Genomic DNA, 21488 nt, shown 5'->3' on the forward strand with positions numbered 1-21488 from the left:
GTCTGCAGAAAGTCACTGCCCTTCCAGGCAAGCACGACCCTGCAGGGGACCTAGAGGCCGTGCACACCTGCCTGGCAGTGGCAGAGTTTCGGCGTGTGCTGGGTGAGGCCCTCTGGCATCCCCCAGTCCCCTCAGCACCTGCCACCAGATACAGACCCTGAGTCCCCCACACAGAAGCTTTTGGAGGCACTGGGCTGTGGCCCACCAGCTGGCCGCGGGGACATGGGAGGCGCCTGCCCAGCCCTGCCCCACCTCACTGCTACCCTCGTCCAGACACCAGACCTCTCTCCTTGTTCAGCTTTATTTAAAGACTTGGAAATACAGGCATCATGGTTTGTCATCACTGTCCATTCCTCAAAATCACACACTGACATTTGTGCATAACAGAAGCAAGGGTGTGTGTGTGGACTGCACAAAGTACAAAGAACTTCCCAGCCAGAGCCCGACTTGACCCGTGAGGCTGCGGGGAAGCGCTTGCCTGCTCCCACCCGACTCCGAGCCCGTGACCCTGTTGTGGCCTGGTGTCCTCTGACGTCACTGCGTGGTTTATGGACTCTACCCTGCTCCTCAAAGCATGTCGCCTTGGCCCCAAATGCCATGTAAGGACCAAGGTGCATGAGGAACCGGGCAAAGGGTTGGTTCACTTCAGCAGCCAGAACAAGAGTGTCCTTCCAGGCAAGATGGCCTGATGGAAGGTTATTCTGCTCCTGCTGTCTGTGGTTACGTGGTTGTGGGGGCCTGATGGGACCACTGAGGGTCTGAAAACAGCCCAGAGCACGGGGGCTGGTCGTGCGTGACCTGTTCCCCGGAGCCCGGCCTGCGAGGGGGCCTCGGCCCTGGAGTCACTTTCCTTCCTAAGGCGGCCCCGGTGCCGGTCCCGTGTGCTCCTGCGGGGGCGGGGGGAGTGGGGGGGGCTAGGCCCCAAGCGCCTCCTCCACGGGCCTCTCAGCATCACAATGAGGGCCCAGTCTGTTCTGTTGCTTGGTAACTGCCTTCGTTTGAAAAAAAGATGTTCCTATTATCTGGGGACTGACTCAGCCCTGGTTTCACTGGAGAACACGTGTCTCAGCAGTGTGAATCCACAAATGACTTTTGATGACGTAATTTTAGACATGCGCACAATTTTTGTGCAAATGGGCTGGTTCTCATAAACTCTGCACACAGCTCCATGTAGAAACTGGAGATTTTCCCCCTTTGATTCAGAACAAATTTCTCAACTCTATTAAATCTCTTATTCTCTGGAGAGAGGAAGAGAGGCTTTCCCAAGGGGTGACCCGCCAGCGTGGAGGCCACCTGGCTGCCACATCCGAACGCGGGAACTTGGAAGACAGACCTTCCTATGAGGCAGCACGCAAGCCACGGAGTGGGAGTCCAGCTGTCGGCGCAGTGATCCCACCGAAAGCTACTGTTTTCAGCCTGATTTACACCTGAGTGGCTTCGTAAAGAGAATTTAGGAGCTGTGACTCCGGGCTGATAAGAACGTGTTCCCAAGGGGGACCCCCGATGGGGAAGGTCCCAGGATCAGAGCTGCCCCCTCCTCTCCTTGCTCCCCGGACCCTGCAGGTCTGCACGACTCCTCAAAGCCCTGATTATCCCCATGTCTCTAGACCGAGGTCTGCACTGCCTGATGGCAGAGCAGTTATTTATTTTAAGGAAAAATGGCAAAACCTTCACAAGGTGGTAACTCTGAACTGTGGTAAAACCCGTGCGTTTCGATAGTGAGAAGTCCTGAGTCAAGGAGGCAGAATGTGGTCCCTCCATGAGGAGCTCCGCCTCCAGGCCTGGGGTCGACCTCCTGTTCTTTTCACTGCCCCCCCCGCCCCCCCACAGGCACTCACGGTGAGCGCTCGTCAAAACGTCCAGTTCTTCAGCACTGACCGTCCCTGTCCAGACGGGGCAGGTGCTCTGGCGGAGCTTTCCAGAGACCGGCTTTCCCAAACTCCCTCCACACCCAGTGCCCCTCTGCCCCACAGGGCACCGTGGCCGTGAGGACCTAGCCCTCCTGGTTCCCATGGTGCCTGTAAAATCCTGCCCATCTGATGTCTACCCAGACATTTTTTCTTTCAAGTTCAACCAAGACCTCACAGGTTTTACAAAAAGGCAGCACCAGATGTAAGAAAAATAGGCAGTGTACGTCCTGTTAGAAATTTGTGAAGTCTAACAGTTTTGCAGTAAAAAGACGTAAAAGAAGCACAAGAAAGAGGGGACAGCGGTGGCAAGGCAGGAAACACTGCTCACACCTGGCCCCGCGGGACCGGCCGGTGAAGACCTTGGGTGGCAGGTGACTGAGGTATAGACGGCGCGAGCAGCAACGGGACCCAGGTGACACCCAGAGCTCGCTGGGCCCCAATGCCCCACCCAGCCCCGCCTTGTAGACCAAACGAGCCCTGGCATCTGCTCCCTCAAGGCCACCCTAAAGTGACGCGGAGGCAGGGTCCCCGCCAGGCGTGAGCTCAGAAGCTCTCCACGAAGCTGCCGGGGAAGAGGCCGGTGCGGCCGTTCCTCTGCAGGGTCCCCTTGTACCAGCCGTCCTCTCGCTTCTTGTGCACGAAAACCACGTCCCCTTCTTTCAGTTCGATCTCCGCCTCGCTCTGGGGCGGGTACGAGACCACCACGCGGTACCTGGGGAGACAGACCTCGGTGAGCGCCCCGGGGCGGCCTGGGGTAGGGGCGCCCCAGGACCCGCTTCCTCTGAAACACCTGCGACGGGGTAGGGGGGCAGCCGCCACCTGCAGAGCTGCCCGTCTGCCCAGCCGGGGGTACCTCGCAGGGCCGCGTCCCCACCCTTTACACCCTTACGGGCGGGGGCGGCGTGCGAGGAGCTGGGCCCGGGCACATCCCAGGGAGGGGTGGAGAGGTCCTCCCTCCCCTACAACCCCTTCCTACCCGGTGCCCTCCTGCCCGGCCACCCGCGCCCCTGCCCTCCAGCACGCCCTCCACCCCTGAGCGCTCCGCTCCACGCCACACTCCCGGGCTCCGAACCACATCCGGGGACTCCCGACACGCAGATGCAAGTCACGCAGACGCAACTCACGCCACGCAACTCACAAAACGCAAGTCACGCAACGTATCACACGCAGACGCAAAGCGGGGAAAGGCTGGGTTCCCGCTGCCCACGAACCTCTCCCCAGAAGGGTGCTGGCCCGGTCCTCCTCCCGAGTCGAACGAGCTGGGGCGGCATCCTTGGGGAGGATGCAGACTGCGCCCCCAAGCTGCCTGGGCGCCCCCTGAGGACGGCTGCCCCTCCCCGCCTCCCTGGCACGCCTGGTGGGGTCCTGCCCCCTGGCTGGTTGGGGGAGGTGGCAGGTGGCTGTTCCCCAGGCCATGGCCACACCAGGGGCCCCCGAAGGAGGTCGCCCTGGTCTGGCAGGTGGCTGTCCCGAGGGTCCTCAAGGGGTTCTGCCTGCAGAGCCTCCAACCTGGTTTTTCTGGACCTGGAGCAACCAGGACATTATAAAGCAAGAGATCCTGGGTCAGCTTTTCTCGAGTGATGTCCCCAGGCTTGGGCCTGGACCTACGTGACTAGACCCTGGGGGATGGGCCCCGGGAAGGAGGATTTTCAATCTGCGCGGACGTCTGAGAACCAAGGCGCTGAATGAAAACTCGTCACTCTCCTTCAGCCACCTGTGCAGGGCCCGGCCCGGTCTGTCCGGGACGGACAGGGAAGCACGGCCTCGGGGCAGCTGGGGCTGCTGCTGGGGCTTGGGGAGGACACTCACGCGGAGGAGATCCAAGCCCAGCCCTGGGGAGCTCCCAGCCTTGGGGTGGGGCAGAGAAGCGGGGCCCCGCCCTGGCTGGGTGGGTGAGCAGCCCCTGGTGCTGGGGGAGCTGGCTGTCCCGGCTCTTCTAGTGCCGTGAGGGGCTGCCAGCGTGCAGGCTGGGGCCGGTTTCCACCACTGTCCCTGGGTGCCAGATGCTAGCTTTCAGGGTGTGGACGAGGGGAGGAAGGGGAGGACAGCCCTGGCCTCCCTCCAGCCCAGCATCTCTGCAAACAGCTGCCCACCGACCACTCCCCAGAAGAGGACAGGTGGCCAAAGAGACATTGCAGGGCCTGTGAGATCAGTTGGCCCCACAGACTGTGGCTCCCACACCCCAGGTCCCGAGGCCACGTGGCCACCAGGACCAGCACTAACCCTATGGCTTCCTGCCTCTACAAACGCCTGTCCCCTTCCTTCAGCTCCCCGAGGAGAAAATGCAGAGTGAGATCACTTCTCACACTCTGAACACTCTGAGCAGTTTCGCCTCAACTGCTAGATGTCAAACAAGAAACTTTAAAGCATAATTTGCTAGAAAAAGCTAATTTGGTGTTTCTGAGCCGTCCTGTGATTTAATGAGCCCTGGTGGATGATGTGGGCTGGATGTCCACGGGACGAACATTAAGGTTTCTGTGCAGATCCTTCCTAGAAGCCAACAGTCACTGATCTGCCCCGTTATGGACGCCCTGGTCGAAGTGAGCAGTGAGGATGGCAGCCACTCCGTGTTGGACGTCAGTGAGAGTGTCCCAAGGGGGCTGTGACCCAGGCGTGTGGAACATGGCTACTCTTCAGGCTAAGACTCAAGAGTGAAAGGCGCAGAATCCAGAGAGATTGCCACTACTGGCCTGTAGCCGCTGTGTGTGTGGGTTGGGAGCATCCTCCGTGTTACGTGAGGGGCCCCTCGAGAGCACCTGCCCACTGTCGGCCCAGGTGAGGACGGGGTCCTGGGGGCAGCAGGCTGTGGTCATCACAGCAGTGTCCCACCAGGACCTTGGGAATGGTAAGAGCACACCTGGACACTAAACGCTAAGCCCCGTGTGAGTCGGGTCCCTGCCGCTGCTGTAACGAACTCCCACAAACAGTGACAACACAACGTGCACGTCTTCTCTGCCAGCAGTTCTGTAAGTCGGATGTCCAGCACTGCCTCCAGGGCTAAGTCGAGGTGTGGCTGGGTGTGCAGGTGTGGAGGCCAGGGAGACGGTGTACCCTCCCCGTTTCCAGCCCCTAGAATCTTCTGGGGTTCCTGGCTGGAGGCCTCTTCCTCCATCTCCAAAGCTAGGAAAGCGGGCTGAGTTCTCCTCACACCTCATCACCGTGAGCTCCTTTTTTGCTGTGAGGACTCCGGCTGTCCCGCAGGGTCAGGGTAACCTCCCTACTTTAGGTACACCTGCGACCTCACGCTTGGTTTGGGAGATTAGGGCACAGACGTCTTTGGGAGCCATCAATCCACCTGCCATGACACATAATAGGTCAAAGCCAGAAATTTCTGAATCCCAACAGAGCCAAACAATTGACAGGCCAGCAGAAGTGAGGACGGATGGACGGACGGACAGACAGACGGAGGGTGGGAATGTGAGAGAAAAGCCTGTCAATCAAAAAGGGAGGGGCGGGGGCAGCCCCCGAGGCCCCGCCAGCACCGCCACAGTGTTGTGTACGTGACATCCCACACGTTGTTAGGGTTCTTGGGGCCCCGGCGCAGTCATACCTGCCCAGGTATTAATCTAGGCATTTGGCAAACATAACATCAGGCGTTACTGTCCGCATTTCACATGTGGAGTCTGGGACTACAAAAAATGGAGACACTCCTCTGGGTGAAATGGCTGTTAAGCGGCAGGTGTTCCTCCTGCTGCCTTATTGTGACCCACGGGAGGGCCAGGGCGGCGTGGCTGGACCCCAGCTGGACAGGGAGACAAGACTGTCTACTGATCCCTTAGCAGCTTCCAGAAACAGGGCTCCTGGAGCACTGCCCACTGAAGGCTCTGAGTTCACACATGAGACCTGCCTCCCTGGACTGCAACCCATAGATCCCTCTTCTGAGGGCCGTCAGAGCAGCTCCTGTGTCCCCAGACCCTCAGGGAGAGGTGGTTGCCCACGCAGGTCTGCAGGCATGCCAAGTGGGGCCCCTCCTCCGCACGCTGGTGGTGGGAACCCTAAGTGAGCTCCGCCCGCCCTTCACCCCATCCCCCTCATGGCAGGCACCCCATGGATATTGGGGTGAGGGAGGGCATGGCCTCCACAGCAGGACTCTGCTCACAGCTGCGAAGTCAGTTCCATACACCAACCTGAGTCCAGGTGTTTGTGGGAGCTGCCCCAGCCTGAAGGTGACATTTCCATTGCCACAACTTCAGGCCACGGGATGCAGGCATCCTCGGGCTGCGCAGAGTGAGGGGAAATGGCATTTGGGGCACACTGGGTGTAGACTGGTTTTAAAACTCTGATCACTAATGAGCTGTGCAGAGTGCAGGGGACAAGGAGGGAGCTGAGGGTCTCTGGGTCCAGTAACCCCCCAATAAGACAGAGTATCCAGAGAAAGGGAGTAATTCCCTGAATTTTCATGGGAATTTTCTAATCGTAGACTTCCATGATTTTTTAGAACAAGGTTTTTTAAGTCCTTTGACTGTGGAGCCTCGAATTTGAGAGGTCTGGGAAGACAAACCAGGAGAGGCCAGCCTTGACACATGCAGGAATCTGTCATTCCCAGGGGCCCCCAGCCTGTGACCTGGAGGAGGGGCCAGGACCCACATTCAGAAATCACAGGCAACTGGGTTAGTCCCATAGAATAAGGAAGGTTCCGACGTGGGAGAGCCGCCCAAAGGTGGAGGCTCCCCTGGGAGGGAAGTGGAGGAATTGAGAGAGAGAGGGTCTGTAGTGTCTGTGCTGTACATGGTGTGTGTGCATGTAATGTGTGTGGTGTCTCAGGCCACACGTCCTGAGACACATGGAAGGGCTGGCATTGGTCCGTGTGGCCGAGCAGGGGAAGGATTCTGACACCAAGATTGTGTTCTATGGAGATGCTCCCATTTTTACCATTTAAGCAGTTTTCCAAGCCAAAGTCACTTAGAAAGGAAAGCATTCCTCCCCATGGTGCAGTCAGCCCATATCTGAAGCTGTCTACGGACCCAACCTGCCCAGCTGGACGCCAGTCCCTGGCCCCTTCCTGCCAAGGCCTCTGTGGACTGTTTCCTGATCTGGAAAACTCTAGGCTGAACTCTACAAAACTGCTGGCTTTGGTAAAAAGCAGGCGAATGCCGGCAATTTCACAGGGTTTAGCCCTGAAGGCAGTTTTGTGTTGAGGTGTCAGAGTGGCTGGGCCTCAGGAAGAGCTGCTGGGACCCAGATGGCTCAACGTGAAGTGCCCTCCCACTGCATCTGAGCAGGTGTGGGTAGTGAGCGATGCCTGGATGGCTTAATCCTCAGAAAACCCCCATCATCCTGCTCCTAAGTGGCTGCAGATGCAGAGAGCCCCCCACACCTGGGCCCACCCCTTACCTCTCTCTGGGCAGCGGCCTGGGCTCGGGGCGGACGGCCATGGAGAGGGGCGTCTGCCGGGAGGGGGACGTGAAGCTCAGATCCAAGGAGCCCGCCTTTCTGTGCAGTGGCTCCGCCCCCAGGGCCCCCTGCATCTCGGCCTCTACAGGGCAGGAGCCTGCTCGGCCATGGAGAGACCGTGAGCACACGTCGGGTCCCACTGCGCCCTGGAGCACGGCGTCCGCTGGCAGCTGGGGGTCGTGGGTCGGGGAGGTGGACGGTGGGGAGCGGGACTTCCTCCTGGTGGACGCCCCCGCCAGCAGCTTCCGCAGCCCGCTCTTCTTGTCCTTCTGGGGAGACACACGAACGGAGGCAAATGCGTTAATGCTCCTGGATGCCCCTGAGGTCGGCGAGGGGCAGTGGGGCCCATTAGGAAGCTGTAACACACCCGCGAAGTTGCTCGGAGGAGGAGACAGAAGACCGAGAGCTTCCCGCTCCTTTCCTTCCTCTCCCTGAACGTGCAGACGAGCCCGCACAGGCCCAGACCCCTAGGGGCGACCTGACGACACCATCCCGCTGCAGGACCGCGTCCAGCCCAGAGCTCCGCCTCCGCCCGGGGTAGTTACTCCACGCTGAGCCCCATCCCTGGGTTCACGGAGTGCACGGGCAGCCCGGACTTGGCTCCACAGGGAGGCCCTGGCAGCACTATGTGTGGTTTGTGTGTGCACATGTGAGGGGGGAGTGTGACCACGCAGAAGTGCTTTTAGAACAGTGTGCTCAACTGGGACTGCGACAGTTCATGGCTCTCCTGGAGGCTGGTTTTCTAATGTTGGATGGAGATTAGCTGCAGGGGATGTGCTATGAGACAGGCAGCGTGTGGAGTCTGAAATCTACAGCCACCGGCCTGCGGTGGCCACCAAAGGTGTGTTTTGGTGTGACCCCTCCTCTTCCCGCTGCAGTCGTGAGGGGAGTCGTGGTGCTGAAACCCCCTTAATGCACCTGCACGGGGGTGTGCACATCCTCAAGCTAAGTCAGAGACACTTCAGTAGGAACGAGTCCAATGTCCTTCTCTACTCCCAGCACTGGCATTGGCAGAAAGGACAGAAGCCAACGTCCTGAATGCGGTCCACAGCTGGTATTGGCAAGCACCAGGCCCAGAGGGGAGCAGGCGTGCAGGGAACACAGCAGCCCCATTCCCACATCCACCAGAGCTGAGCATGGGATGCACACTCAGGAGAGCGGCCATCATCTGGCCACCAGGGGGCGCCAAGCAACTGGTTCTAAGGGGGTCCCGTTCCCCAAGTAGCCGGGCTCCTGAGGCCGCCTAGCATAGGGAGCGGTTCCCATGACGACTGCCTCCTAACCTGAGACCAGCAGGGGGAGGATGCAGAGGGGAGAACCCAGAGTGGCTCAGGTGGCCTCTGATGGTCCCCAGCCCTTCCAGGGCTCTGGAAGGGGAGCCACACCGGTCACCAGACACACAAGCCTGCCCGGCCTCCAGTCAAAAGATACAGGCTATCAAGTGGTCACATGGTATCATAAGCTGAAAACGCTGAAAGTAGCTTAACTGGTGTGTGTATGTGTGTACGTGTACTGCATGTTTGTATGTAAGTGCATGTATGCGTGCATGTGTGTACATGTATGTATCTATGTGTATGTGTGTGTGTGTTGTAAGCACACACAGGTGCATAAAATTAAGAACCCTGTGAACAGGTCTCTAGTCTGCCAGTGGCCCTGTGGTGGGACCCCAACGGAGGGGAGGGGCCATCGCTCAACAGCCTGCAGCACCCCAGAGCCGAGGGCCGACTGCCACTCCTGCGGCTCTGTCGGCCTGGCCAGGCTCTCAGACCACAGGTAGGCTGCGGGCTTCCAAGACCGGACGGTGAAGCCTGGACACTTTGGTCAGCAAAGCCCGAGGAGTCGCTGGACAGCCTGGGCACTGCGGCAGGGACGCCTCTGGGAGTGAGCTGCATCATGGGTGGCAGCACTGCCAGGGTCCTGCCAGGTGAGTGGCGGGATGTGCGACCCCGGGTGGAGAGGCTCCCAGGGAGACCAGCTGGTGTCCGGGGGGAAGGGGCTCCGTCCAGGCAAGGTCTTCACAGTGACCTTGCCCACCGCCTGGTCTCCCCTGGGACAGAGCCTCGGCCCCGCCGCTCCTATGGATGAAATAAAGGTGGAGGAGACATGATTGGGACACGCCCAGGGCAAGGGGGTACCTGGCTTTCGGAGGTTTCGAGGTGAAACCACGGCCCATTCCTGGAGAGGAGGTCACCACATCGGGCCTCCACCACCCTGCCGGGGGCTGGGGCTTCTCCATCCCCTCCTGCACCTCGTCCCCCCACGGGTGCCCCCAGAACAAGACGTCAGCAGGGCCATACTGGCTCCATGCTCCAGGCCCCCAGGACACCGGGCGCAGCCGAGGAATGTGGCCCGGCCAGCAGCAGGGTCCTGTGGCCCAGTGGGGGCCCTTCTGCCTGAAGGGAGGGCAGAGGGCCACTCCACTGTGAGACAGTGTGGCTGCGGGTTTGGTGCCCACACTTGGGGGTAATTTCCTGTCAGTCTTACGATTAAATGCGACTGGTCACTCTCCTAACCAACTTCAGCAAAGGCAGATGTCATCACTGGACAACCTCCCCTGCGCCCACTGACCACAACAGAATCCTGCCAACGCCTTCAGCACCCGGTTACCAAACACAGTGGGATTCGGTGCACCCCCCGGGGGTCGTCCCGTCCCATGTGACGCAGGTAAGAATCAGCGATGGCACCTTGAGGGTGGTGGGGAAAGGCCCACTGGTCCATTTTAGGGGCAATAAGAGGTTGCAGAGAATGCACTTTAGGGTCGATCTAGACTAAAGTTTATGTTAAAGGAAGATGCATTTGCTGGGGTTTCTCCTGGGACCAGGACTGAACTAGGGACCTCTGAGAGCCCAGTGAGACGTGGGCAGTGGGGTCCCTGCTACGTTTTCGGGGCCATGGCTTTCCTACACAACTGGGCAGATGCTGGTAGATGCTGGCAGGTGGCCTGTACCCCAGGCCACCTCTCCCCATCCCACTCCCTCCCACCCTCGGCTCCATGACCTGGTGGCTCTGGTGCTGAGCTTGGAGCAGCTCTTGGAGGCTGGGGGCTGGTGATTCCTTTCATGGGTTTACTTGGGGGGTGAGGAGGTGGAGAGCCACAGAGAACCTGGAAGGTGCTAGTTTGCCTTCTGCGACCCGGGAAGGGGTGCTGCCCTCCCTGCTGGGCAGGCTGGTCTGGCTCTGGGATGGCTGCCTCATTCTCCAGCCATGAGTCAGAGCAGAGGGTCTGCCCCACCCCGAGCACTGGGGACCCGGGGTCTCCAGAGCCACCCACCGCCCGCTGTTTCCTGTGGCAGCACAGACGCACCCGTGGCAGTCTGCACCAAGGACAGGGCCCGGCCCGACGCTGCCCAGAGAGGGCTGTGTGTGCGTCTCCTGGGCTGGCTGCCCGCGGCTCTGAAGCTGACGACATGATATGCGTTTGAGCCCTCAGTTCAGTGCAGTTCAAACTGAATCCCACCCCAGGCTGGTGTTTGGTCATGCCCACGTTTTCTGTCAACCCCTCCCGGGCTCTGCTACGTCCTTGCCAAACAAACATCCACGGTCCGCTCAGTTTCATAACCAAATGACTCCTAGAAACCAAGGACTTTCTTTTCTCAACCAGCCTGACCCACGACCATCAAACTCACAACCCAACCCCTTCCTCCTGCCTGGGAAGAATAGCCAGACAGCGTGCCTGTACCCACTGCCCCAGGGAGAGCCCGGGGTCCCAACCCACTGCCCCAGGGAGAGCCCGGGGTCCCGACCCACTGCCCCAGGGAGAGCCCGGGGTCCCGACCCACTGCCCCAGGGAGAGCCCGGGGTCCCACACCCTCTGCCCTGGGGACCATAGTTCTGGGATAAATGTCTGTTGGGCACTGGGAGCTCCAGTGCTTGAGGACTGTTCTGTGATGTGCATTTGTCTGATCTAGGTTTTGAAAGTCTGCAGTTGGAGACATCAGCACCCTCTGTCAGTGACCAGCAGGTCCAGCTGCAGAAAACCAGCCAGGACGTACCCGAACTCACGACACCCTGAATCAGCTGGACTAACTGGCAGCTACAGACCACTTCCTCCAGCAACAGCAGAACACACATTCTTCTCGGCTCACATGAACATCCACCCAGACAGACCACATTCTGGGCCATAAAACACACCCTAACAAATTTAAAAGAAAAATTATACAATGTCAGCTTTCAGATCACAGTGAAGTTAAACTAGAAATCACTAACAGAAAGTTCCAAAACACCTGGAGGGTAACCAACACAATCATAAATGGCACGTGAGCCAGAGAAGAAATCTCAAGGGAATTCTTCAATACCTCTGAGCTAAATGAACATTAAAGTATAACTTATCAAAAATCTGCGGGAGACAGTGAAAGCAGTGTTCTGCGGGAAATTTACAGCACTGGGTGCATATATAGCAGGAGAAAGATGTAAAATTAATCATCTAAGCTTCCACCTTAAGAAACTAGAAAAGAAGAACAAATTAAACTCAAAGTAGAAGAGAAATAATAAAAATTAGAACAGAAAACAATGACATTGAAAACAGGAAATCAGTAGAGAAGAATCAAAGAAACCAAAAGCTGGTTCTTTAAAAAGACCAATGAAGTTGATCAGCCTCCAGGTGAGCAAACTGAGAAGGAAAAGAGAGAGGGTTACGATGTCAAATGAAAGAAGGGCATCAGCACAGGTCCTAGACAGCGTGGAGGCCAATAGGGAAATGCTGTCAATTATTTTATGCTCACAGATTTGATGAGGTGCATGAAATGGACCAATTCCTTAAAAAATACAGTGTGCCAAAACCTGCACAAGAACAAGCAGGCAGTGTAAACAGGGCTGTATCTATTAAAGAAACTCAGTCAACAGTTAATAACCTTCCAAAGCAGCAGCCCAGATGGGTTTGCTGGTGAGTTCCAGCAAACACCTGAGGAAAAATTATGCCAGTTCTCTACAATCACTTACAGAAGACGGACACAGAAGGAATGTTCCCTAATTCATTCTATGAGGCCAGCATCATCCTAACACCAAAACCAGACCCCCAAATGACAAAAAAACTACAGCTCAACACCTCTCATGATTATAAGTGCAAAAATCCGGAACAAACTATTAGCAAATAGGATCCAACAATGTTTAAAAAGAACTATATACCACGACTGAGTCAGCACACTGGAGACCAGACAGCCCGGAGACCAGAGCCCATAGGCTGGTTCCACTGCCAGTGCTGTGTGACCCCAGGCAAGTCTCCGGGCATCTCTGAGCCTCGGAGCATCATCAAAAATGAACAGTTTGTTGAAAACATCTTTAGAGGCTCTTTCCAGTTCCAATATTCTCTTATTTTGTGAAACAGAAACTAGCTCATCCATAAGCAGAAAGTTTATTTTCTCCCAGTCCGTAAAGTAAAGCATTTCTCAGAAGTCACGGAGTGAGGCTTCCCTGGCAGCAGTTTTTCCAGCTCTTGTTAGTTGACAGGTATCACCGGATGCCTTCTACATGTGAGGCACCTTCCAGGGTCTGCCAGCCAGGCTCTGAGACTCTTTGAAATAAGTTTTAAATCAGGACAGAGCACAAAATAACAACAGATTCCCCCCAACATGCCGGCCCTCCTGGTGCCGGGCCTGCTGCCCTTCTGCCACATGTCCTATTCCGTCTACATGCATGTTGGTTTGGTGACTCAGGACGGGTCATTTCACACAAAAGGAAGACCCTCGGCATGTTGGCACTGAGGAGGGCACTGCCCAGGGCCAGGATGCAGCAGAGGGTCGGCCTCAGAGTGGAAGACGGGCACCTCGGACGTCCTCGGCCAGGCCTGGCCTCCACCTTCCCTGCCTCGGCTCCTGTCCTCAGGCCTGTCATCTGGTCCAGGTCCCCTTCTCACTGTCGGCCCAGTGCCCAGCGCTCTGTCCCCTGGCACCTGCTGCTGCTCTGACCAGACGCGCAAGTTTGGGGAGTGACTTCCAGCTGCTTGGCTGGGGAGGCTCTAGGGTCAGGTGTTCACGGCTGCCAGGGGCACGAGCTGTGTCTGCCTTCCTGGGGACTCAGGCGTCCCCTTTCTGACGACTTTCCCCTGGAGTCACCCGACTACCTGGTGATGTGTGCACGAGGCCTCAGAAGCAGGAAGCAGCCACTGGTGGGTGGGACACGTGAAGTCTGGTGGTTGCGTCAAGCACAGACTAGATTTTTAAGTGCAGAAGGGTTAACTTAACACCCTGCAGAGCATCTTCTTAAAAGGCTTCCAAGATCTGGTTCCCACTCTGCTATTCATAGCTGCCACAAGATGACTCCAAAAGCCATGCCCTTCCCTCAGAAGCACTAGGTCCAAGTCCTTCGATGGGAGGACCACCAGTGACTCCCACCTGCTGCGCCTTCCAAAGACGTGACCTCCACGTCTCCGCACCCTCGGGCCCTCCCCACGCCCCCGACAGCTGAGGCTCCCCTCCGGTGCACGTGCTGAAGGGCTGGACCGAACTTCAGTGGAGCTGCTAGGAAAACAGGCCCTGAGGTCAGGGTCTCTGTGACAGTGGCGGGGAGCTCACTGTCTTTTCCTGAGGAAAAATCCAGTGACAGAAACAGCCTGGAGAATACCGGCAACTGCTGTAAAAAAAATCCATTTGCCATAATTAAACATGGGCACACCCACAACGGGGTTACCCAGAAACAGGTCGGAAGCAGACGGCTGAGTTCTCACAGTTGGTGAAGTCGGCCTGGCTCTGGTCATGGCGGGACAGGGTCGGCCGAGGGCCCCGCTAGGCACACCTCCGCCACCAGGCTTGCTCCAACGCCACCGCCTGGCCCTTCTGCTACAAACGGAGCTGCGGCGTGTTGCGCTTTGCTCTAAATCAGGAAACCGTCATCTGGGGTGCGGAAGGGAAACACCAACAGGTGTCCTTTCCCACCAGTGCTGTTCCTGCTTTGTTCTCCAGGTGAGAAGTGAAAGCCACGCGGATGACACACTTCTCTCCCGGCTCTGACGCTGACCATCGTGGCTGCACCTGTGGACACTCTCCCACTCTGTCCCACCAGGTCCCCTTCGCCTTCCGCCCGGGAGCGCAGCACGAACCGCACCCCCACCCCACTGTGCGCCCTGCCCCTAGGCCAACCGGGGAGCCCTCTGGGCTAAGATGTCTCGTCTGCAGCATCCTCCGGAGGGGCCTCCAGGTGCCCCATGGACTCGGCCGTTCCTCGTGATGCGGGAGAGCTGTGAGCAGAGCGCGAACCTCGAGCAGAAGCAGGAGGCCCCGAGAGTCTCCTGGGCAGGAGTGGTGAGAGCTGGCCCAGCGACACCCATGGGCGGGAGGCAGGGTATCGCTCTCCACAAGGCCCCTGCACGCCTGGCCCCACAGACAGGAGCCCGACCTGCCTTCCGCACTGGGCAGAGGGAACTGGGGGCCAAGAACCAGGAATGCTTACAGAGCCACCCGGCTCCCCTCCAGGTCCGCCCTAGTTTCTGCTCAGCAGCCTCGAGGCCCAAGGGACCCTGTCCTCCAGGAAGGATGTGCAGCAATTGAGAGGGTGGGGCCCCAAGCCCTCCTCCGGCTCCGGGGGTGACAGGCTGCAGGTGTAGGGGACAGACCACAGCCACGTGGTCTTCAAGCAGATGTGGATGCAAAACGCCGAGCAAGGGGTCACTAGACGCTCAGGTGCCTGCCAGTCGCAGGAGAACACGGTGAGGAGACCAAGCATCTCTGTGAGGCACCTGGGCCCGAGGAGGCTGGTGTGAGGGGCGGGCATCCCTTGGGAGTGGTCCATACGAGACTGGGTGCCGTCCCCACGGGCAGGAGGGGGCACACTCTCATCAAAGACTGGCTTTACATCGAAAGGTTTGAGAAGGTCCACGGACGGTGGCAAAGCCAAGGGAGCAGGGGAATGAGCCGAGAAAGACCGTGGCACAGCCTGGGCAGCCTGGTGGCCTGACCACTGGACCCAGCTCACTGGCCTTCAAAGACCAAGAAGGTAAAACAGCTCATCATTTTAAAATTCAGACCCCATGTTGAAATGGTAACATTTGTGGGTACTGGGTCTAGTAGATTACACCTTTAGAATGAATTTCACCTTTTACTTACAAATTGCTTTAACTTTTAAAAACATGGCTATTGGGAGATTCTAAATTACATACACGGCTTGAGTTACGGTTTTAGCAGACAGCACTGACTTAGAAATCTGGACCCTCACCCTGGCTCCTCTGATGTACGGCTGGTGGCAACTGGGTCCAGCTCACTGGACCAGATTTGTTTTGTGCAATGAACCCACCTTCCCTCCCTGCGGAAGAACCGCTGGAAGTGCTGTGCACACCAGCTGCGAGGCTGCCATCCTCCTCTGGCTTCTCCCCGGAAAGCAGGCCGCCCGCGGCGGTTGAGCGGGTTGTGTGCTGCACAGGGCGGCACTTCAGAGGGAGGAGGCGCTGCTCACGCTGCATGTGAGCAGACCCATAGGCTTATTATTAAATATCCTGACACACGGCAAAGTAAGTGTCTAATCCTAGCACAAGGAGTGTTTGACAATGGTTTTCCAACAGAAGGGACTACAGCATCCTGAAGAGGGGCACTCTGTGTGAAAACTGTCGCTGGGTTCGGGGCAGCCCTGCCGGCACCTGCGGCCTGAATGCCACTGCAAGGACGGGTGCTTGCTGCTTCGGCCTCCCTCTGTGCCCTGTGCTGGTGCCCACATTCCAGCCTCAATCGTATGAAATGTGATTGGTGTCTGGTGCCAAAGAGGCACCAGCCCCGGGGCGGGGGCCAGGGCTCGCCCAGTGGAGCCACTCACCTTCTCGTTCCTCCTCTCGTCTGGTCTGCCTCCCGTGCTGGTGGGGCTGGGTGTGGACGGGCCACTGATGGGGCCCCCTCCAACCTCCCCGCTGAGGTTGGCGGCGCTGACGTTGGGGGGAGTGATGGCCGAGGCTGCTGATGTGAGCTGGACGGCAGTCCGGGGGCCCGGGGCCCCGATGGCCATCTGCATCACGGGCTGGTGGCTGTGCTGCGGGGATCCCATGGAAGGGGGCCTGAGGCCGGTGGTGGGCAGGCGGGACGGGGAGCTCTGGGTACGCAAGGGTGACACGGTGGCGGTCGGCCGGTCCTGAGTCTGGGCTGGGTGGGCAGCTGGAGCACAGGGACGGAGAGAGCAGGATGGGAGGTTAGTCTGCAGACCAGGGTGGAGGGTGAGGCTGAGCAGCCCACCCTACCCCGGCCCCTGCACAAAACTGCCCCCACCAGAAGCTCGGTTGGACATCATTTCTGAGGTTGTCACGAATGTAGCAGTTCCTAGTTTTCTATAGTCTTCGAACTGGTGTTCTCTGCTGCGCTGAACCAATACAGACAGAAGGTTTGCACAAACCCTGTCAGACCGTTCACAGACCTGAAGCCTGTGGAGGAGCCTTGAAGAAGCCTGGAGATGCCCTGATGACTGGGCACCACTTCATGGAGGGTAACCTCTGTGGACAGCACGGCTCCGGTCAGGCTCGACCGGCGTGTGCCGGCCCAGCCTGGGTCTCACGCCCGGTGCCTGATGGTCATGTGAGCGGCCTCCCCCACTTCACACGCCCTCGGGTGCTCCCGCCCCCGCACATCGAAGGGCAGTGTCTGGATTTACAGACGAGGAGCCTCCCGACAAGGGACCCAGCCTCGCTGCCAGCAAAACGCCCCCTGAAGACGTAGGGGTCTGGGGCCCAGCCCTGGTGGAGCCTGGTGTCTGGAAAACAGAGCTCCCTCTAAATACAGCTCCGAGCCCAAACAAGCCCACTCCTGCCTGTGTGAGCAATTCTCAAGAATTACGGACGGGAGCCAGTGAGCCCAGCAGAGGAGCAGTGACAGCAGCCTGGTGGCCTGACCCGGAGGGAGGACACGGGCGATGGCAGCGACACCACGTCATATCGTGGGTCCCCCGGCATCCGGCGTGCAGATGCCATCGCTGTGCGTCGCCGCGGCAGAGAAGCTGCAGGGCACCCTGTCCTCGCCGCCCGCCGCCGTCACGCGCGGACTCGTGGCTTCAGCAGAGCAGCGTCCTCAGCCCCAAGTAAGCCTGCGTAAGCAGAGGACGCACACGCCCTGTGGGACTCTGTCTGATGTTAATTTATGTTGGATTTTGTCAAAAGTTTCCCCACATGCATTGAAATGTCATATTATGTTTATTTTTTAGTTTGTTTTTGAATTATATTGTCAAACATTAAACAAACTTAAGTCCCTGGGATAAACCCTACTTGATCGTTGTTATCATTCTTTTAATTTACTGCTGTATTTGATTTGCAAAAGTTTTGCTTAGAATTTTTAACTCCATGTTTCTAGTGATATCGGTCTGTCGTTTTCTTTTTTAATGTGTAAGTGGGCTTTTGTTATGATAGTAATCCCAGCTTCACAGAAAGAGTTAGGGAGCATTGTTCCTTCTTTTCAATTTTCTGGAAGAATTTCCATAGAACTGTTATAACTTCTTCCTTCACCAACAGGTACAATTCATCAATGAAGCTGCTTGGGCCTGGAGTTAATCTTTGTGAAAGGTTTAAAACTAATTCAATTCCTTTAATAAATATAGTCCTATCCAGGTTATTTAGTTCATCTTAAGTTATCAATTTGTGTCTTTCAAGAAGTGTATCCATTCTGTCTAATTGAGTTTGTTAGCATTAAGATTTTTTATAATAATCCCTTACTATTGTGTAGAATCTGAAGTGATGTCACTTTTATTGTTCATGGTATTGATAACTGGTGTATTCTTTCTTTGTTCCTTACCCACCTGCCTAGGCTTATCAACTTGGAAGCAATCTGGATCCTGACTCTGTCAGAAGCAAGTCACTTAAATACCTCTGCACCTCATTTCCTCTTTTGTAAAATAAAGAAAACAGAATCTACCAGCATGAGTTGTTTTCAGTATTTGGGATTACAACCTATGTGAGATGCACACACATCTCACACACAGTTCAGGGTTCACTAACTTGGGTGTCCACGGAAGCCTTACAGAACACACCACCTGTGACTAATGCGATCGAGTGTGTATCTTGTTCCATCTTTTAAATTTTAACTCATTTTTTAGATTTATATTTAATATATTAAAGTCTGTTTTCATTCACAGCATATGGTTGAGTCTTGTCTTTTTTTATTTTTTATTTTTTTTTAATAATCTCTGCATTCTACTTGATGCTATTTAGACCGTTTATGTTTAATGTGATTTTTTTAACTTTTTTTTATTGAGTTATAGTCATTTTACAATGTTGTGTCAAATTCCAGTGTAGAGCACAATTTTTCAGTTATACACGAGCATACATATATTCATTGTCACATTTTTTTTTCGCTGTGAGCTACCACAAGATCTTGTATATATTTCCCTGTGCTATACAGTATAATCTTTGTTTATTTATTCTACATTTTGAAATCCCAGTCTGTCCCTTCTCACCCCCCATAATGTGTGATTTTTATATTAGGTTTAAACCTACATTTTACTACCAGTTTTCTATCTGACCCATGTATTCTTTGTTCTGTCCCCTCCTTTTTATATCTTCTTTTGGATTAATGGAAGTTTCTGTGATTCTGTTTCATCTTCTCTGGTAGCTTGTTTGCTGTAACTCTTTGACATTTAGTGGCTGCTCACATCTTTATCATCATCTACTGACAATTCCTCACACACAGCACACAGACTCAAGACTCCTGACAAAGGTGCTTCTGTGTCTCCTCCCAGGCTTTGTGCTTTTGCCATCACACACTTTACTTTTACATATATTTTTAATCCCAAACTTCACTGTTTCTCTTTCTGTTTAAAGAGTTACATTTTAAAGGTATTTAAATAGTAAGAAAAAACCTCATATATTTATCCATGTAGTTATCATTTCTAGTGCTTCTCATTCCTCTGTATAGATTCCCATTTCCAACTAGTATCATTTCCCTTCTTCCTAAAGAATATTGTTTGACAATTTTCATAGTGTGGGTCTATCAGTGATGAAATCTTTTTGCTTTGCTACATCTGAATGACTCTATTTTGCTTTCATTTATAAAAAATATTTTTGCTGGGTTTAGAATCCTAACTTGACAGATTCGGATTCCTTCAGGACTCTTTTAGTTTCCCACTGTCTTCTCACTTGCAGTGTTTCTGATGAGGAATCTACTGTCACCCTTATTCCTTCCCTACTTGATGGATCTTTTTTCTCTTGCTACTTTTATGAAAGGGAGGTAATTAGGTTCCTTCACTGATTTCTGCTTGGAGGAGGTACTGGGGGTTGAACCCCTGACCTCTTGGGAGCTGAGCATGCGCTCTACCACTTGAGCTATACCCCTCCCCCTTTCTTTTGCTACTTTTAAGGTTTACATCAACACAGAGTTTGAACAATTTGATCATAATTTGCCTTGGTGTAGTTTTCTCCATGTTCCTTGCATTTGGGACTCACCAACTGTCACTGATCTATGAGGTTATAGTTTTCATCAAATTTAGAACACTTTTGGTCATTATTTCTTAAAATAATTTTTCTCTCTCACCCTTTTGTCCTCTACTTTGGGGACTCCAGTTACAAATATAATAAGCTACTTTAAGTTGCCCCATTGCTCACTGATGGTCTGGTAATTTTAAAAAATTCTCTTTTATCTTTGTTTCACTTTTTCATAGTTTCTACTGTTATATCTTCAAGTTCACTAATATTTCTTCAGCAATGTCTAATCTGCCATTAATTCCATCCACTGTATATTGATCTCACAGTGTAGTTGTTTCTAGAAATTTGATTTGGAACTTTAAAATAGCTTCCATGTTTCTACTTAACTTTAGGAGCATATGAAATGCTATTATAACATTTGTTTCAATGCCTCTGTCCACCAGTTCTAACATCTGTGTAGGTTCTGGGTCAGTGTTGACTGGTTGATCGAACTCATCTTGTGGGTCATATTTCCCACTCCTTTGCATGCCTAGTGCTTCTCTATTGCCATCAGACATCCCCTTGCAGGCCTCTACCACAGGGCTTTCCCACTTCCACCATAAGCATTGCTCCCTTGTCCTTTTCTCTGAGGTGGGGCAGAAACAGGTCGCCGGTTCTCTGCATCTCCAGACCCTGGCAGAGTAGCATACGCAGCTCTCCTCCAGGGCTCTGTGCAGAGGAACCAATGGCTGTTCAGGGCTCTTGGCCACGGGGTGGATGCCTTCGTCCAACTGCCTGATCTCAGCTCGGCTGAGAACACTGACGAAGGCCTCTCAGGGGCCTGGCTTGGGGTCTGCAGAGATGGGCAATCACTGCCGGGAGCAGTCCATGACCTGTGCTGTCAGCAGTATGTTCTCTCTCGAGAAGCACAATGAAGAGGAAGATGCCGGGGTAACTCCATGAGTTTAATTTACTGATGTGACAGGGGACATCTGGTAGCCTGGCTGCAGCAGCAATAATGTGGGGACAAGCCAGGGCTGGAAAGTGCTGGGGAAGCCGTCACACCCTCCTGCGCCTCACTCTTCCCACACATGACATTAAATAGATGGGGGAGCACGCCTGTCTCCCTGTGGTGGTTACCATGGTGATTGAGGACAGAGATGCAATGCCGTTCTGTCCTGGCCGTGCCAGTTCTTTGATCCTGCTGTTACTCCAGGCCACGGATGAGACAGGCAGGTCATGTTTTGTCTTTGAACTGGGGGCGTCGCCAGCCTGGCACAGCACGGAAAGGCCATTGCAGGGCATCTGGTGCAGGCCCAGGGCGGCCGTGCTGGGCGTGCACACTGTGAGGGGCAAGCCCGCTGACCTCTCCATCGTGGAGCACAGAGACGTTCATGGCAGCCTGGGGTAAATGGACAGGAAGTTTATAAGCAGGCCTGGCCTGGGCCTTCAGCTGCCCAGGTGCTCCGAGGGCCAAGGAGATCAGTACCCTGGTGTCCTTCGGACCTGGTCACAGTACAGCAGCTGGGGGCTCTGTGTGGGGTCCTGTGGTCACCAGGTACCCAGTGGCTGCACCCCTAGCCAGAGACTGCCAGTGAACACCCTCAGATGCTCTAAGGCACAGCTGGCTGGAAGGTCGCGGTTGGGGCAAGAGGTCTGGTTGCCGCAGACTCTTTCAGTACAGAGACTCCTGCTTCTTCCCACGGCCCCACAGGCCACAGCTACAAAAGCAGACCTTTCCCTAACGCAAGTCTACGTACACAATCTGAACACAAAGACTGCAGGCGCGCAGAGTCCCTGTGCCGGCAGGTCCGCTTTGGAGGCCCTACACCAGGCCAGTGCCAAGCCCTCCCCTGAGGATTCCGTGGAACAGACCCCACCACTGCTGGAGG

The 21488-nt window shown here is 55.3% G+C and overlaps 1 protein-coding gene across 3 annotated transcripts in view; it reads right to left on the minus strand.

Annotated features, from left to right (window-relative positions):
- Positions 1-283: 283 nt before the first annotated feature.
- The window catches only part of SH3RF3 (SH3 domain containing ring finger 3), a 116949-nt gene continuing 95744 nt past the window's right edge, over positions 284-21488 (minus strand). For all 3 annotated transcript variants that reach the window (XM_074354484.1, XM_074354483.1, XM_074354485.1), the window contains 3 exons: positions 16041-16372; positions 7245-7573; positions 284-2622 (listed from right to left, as the gene is read on the minus strand). In XM_074354484.1, the coding sequence (XP_074210585.1) occupies positions 2454-2622; positions 7245-7573; positions 16041-16372 (830 nt within the window). In that variant the 3' untranslated portion in view covers positions 284-2453. The remainder of the gene's footprint in view (positions 2623-7244; positions 7574-16040; positions 16373-21488) is intronic.

The sequence above is a fragment of the Camelus bactrianus genome, chromosome 28 (genome assembly GCF_048773025.1).
Source record: "Camelus bactrianus isolate YW-2024 breed Bactrian camel chromosome 28, ASM4877302v1, whole genome shotgun sequence".
In the NCBI taxonomy this organism is placed as follows: domain Eukaryota; kingdom Metazoa; phylum Chordata; class Mammalia; order Artiodactyla; family Camelidae; genus Camelus; species Camelus bactrianus.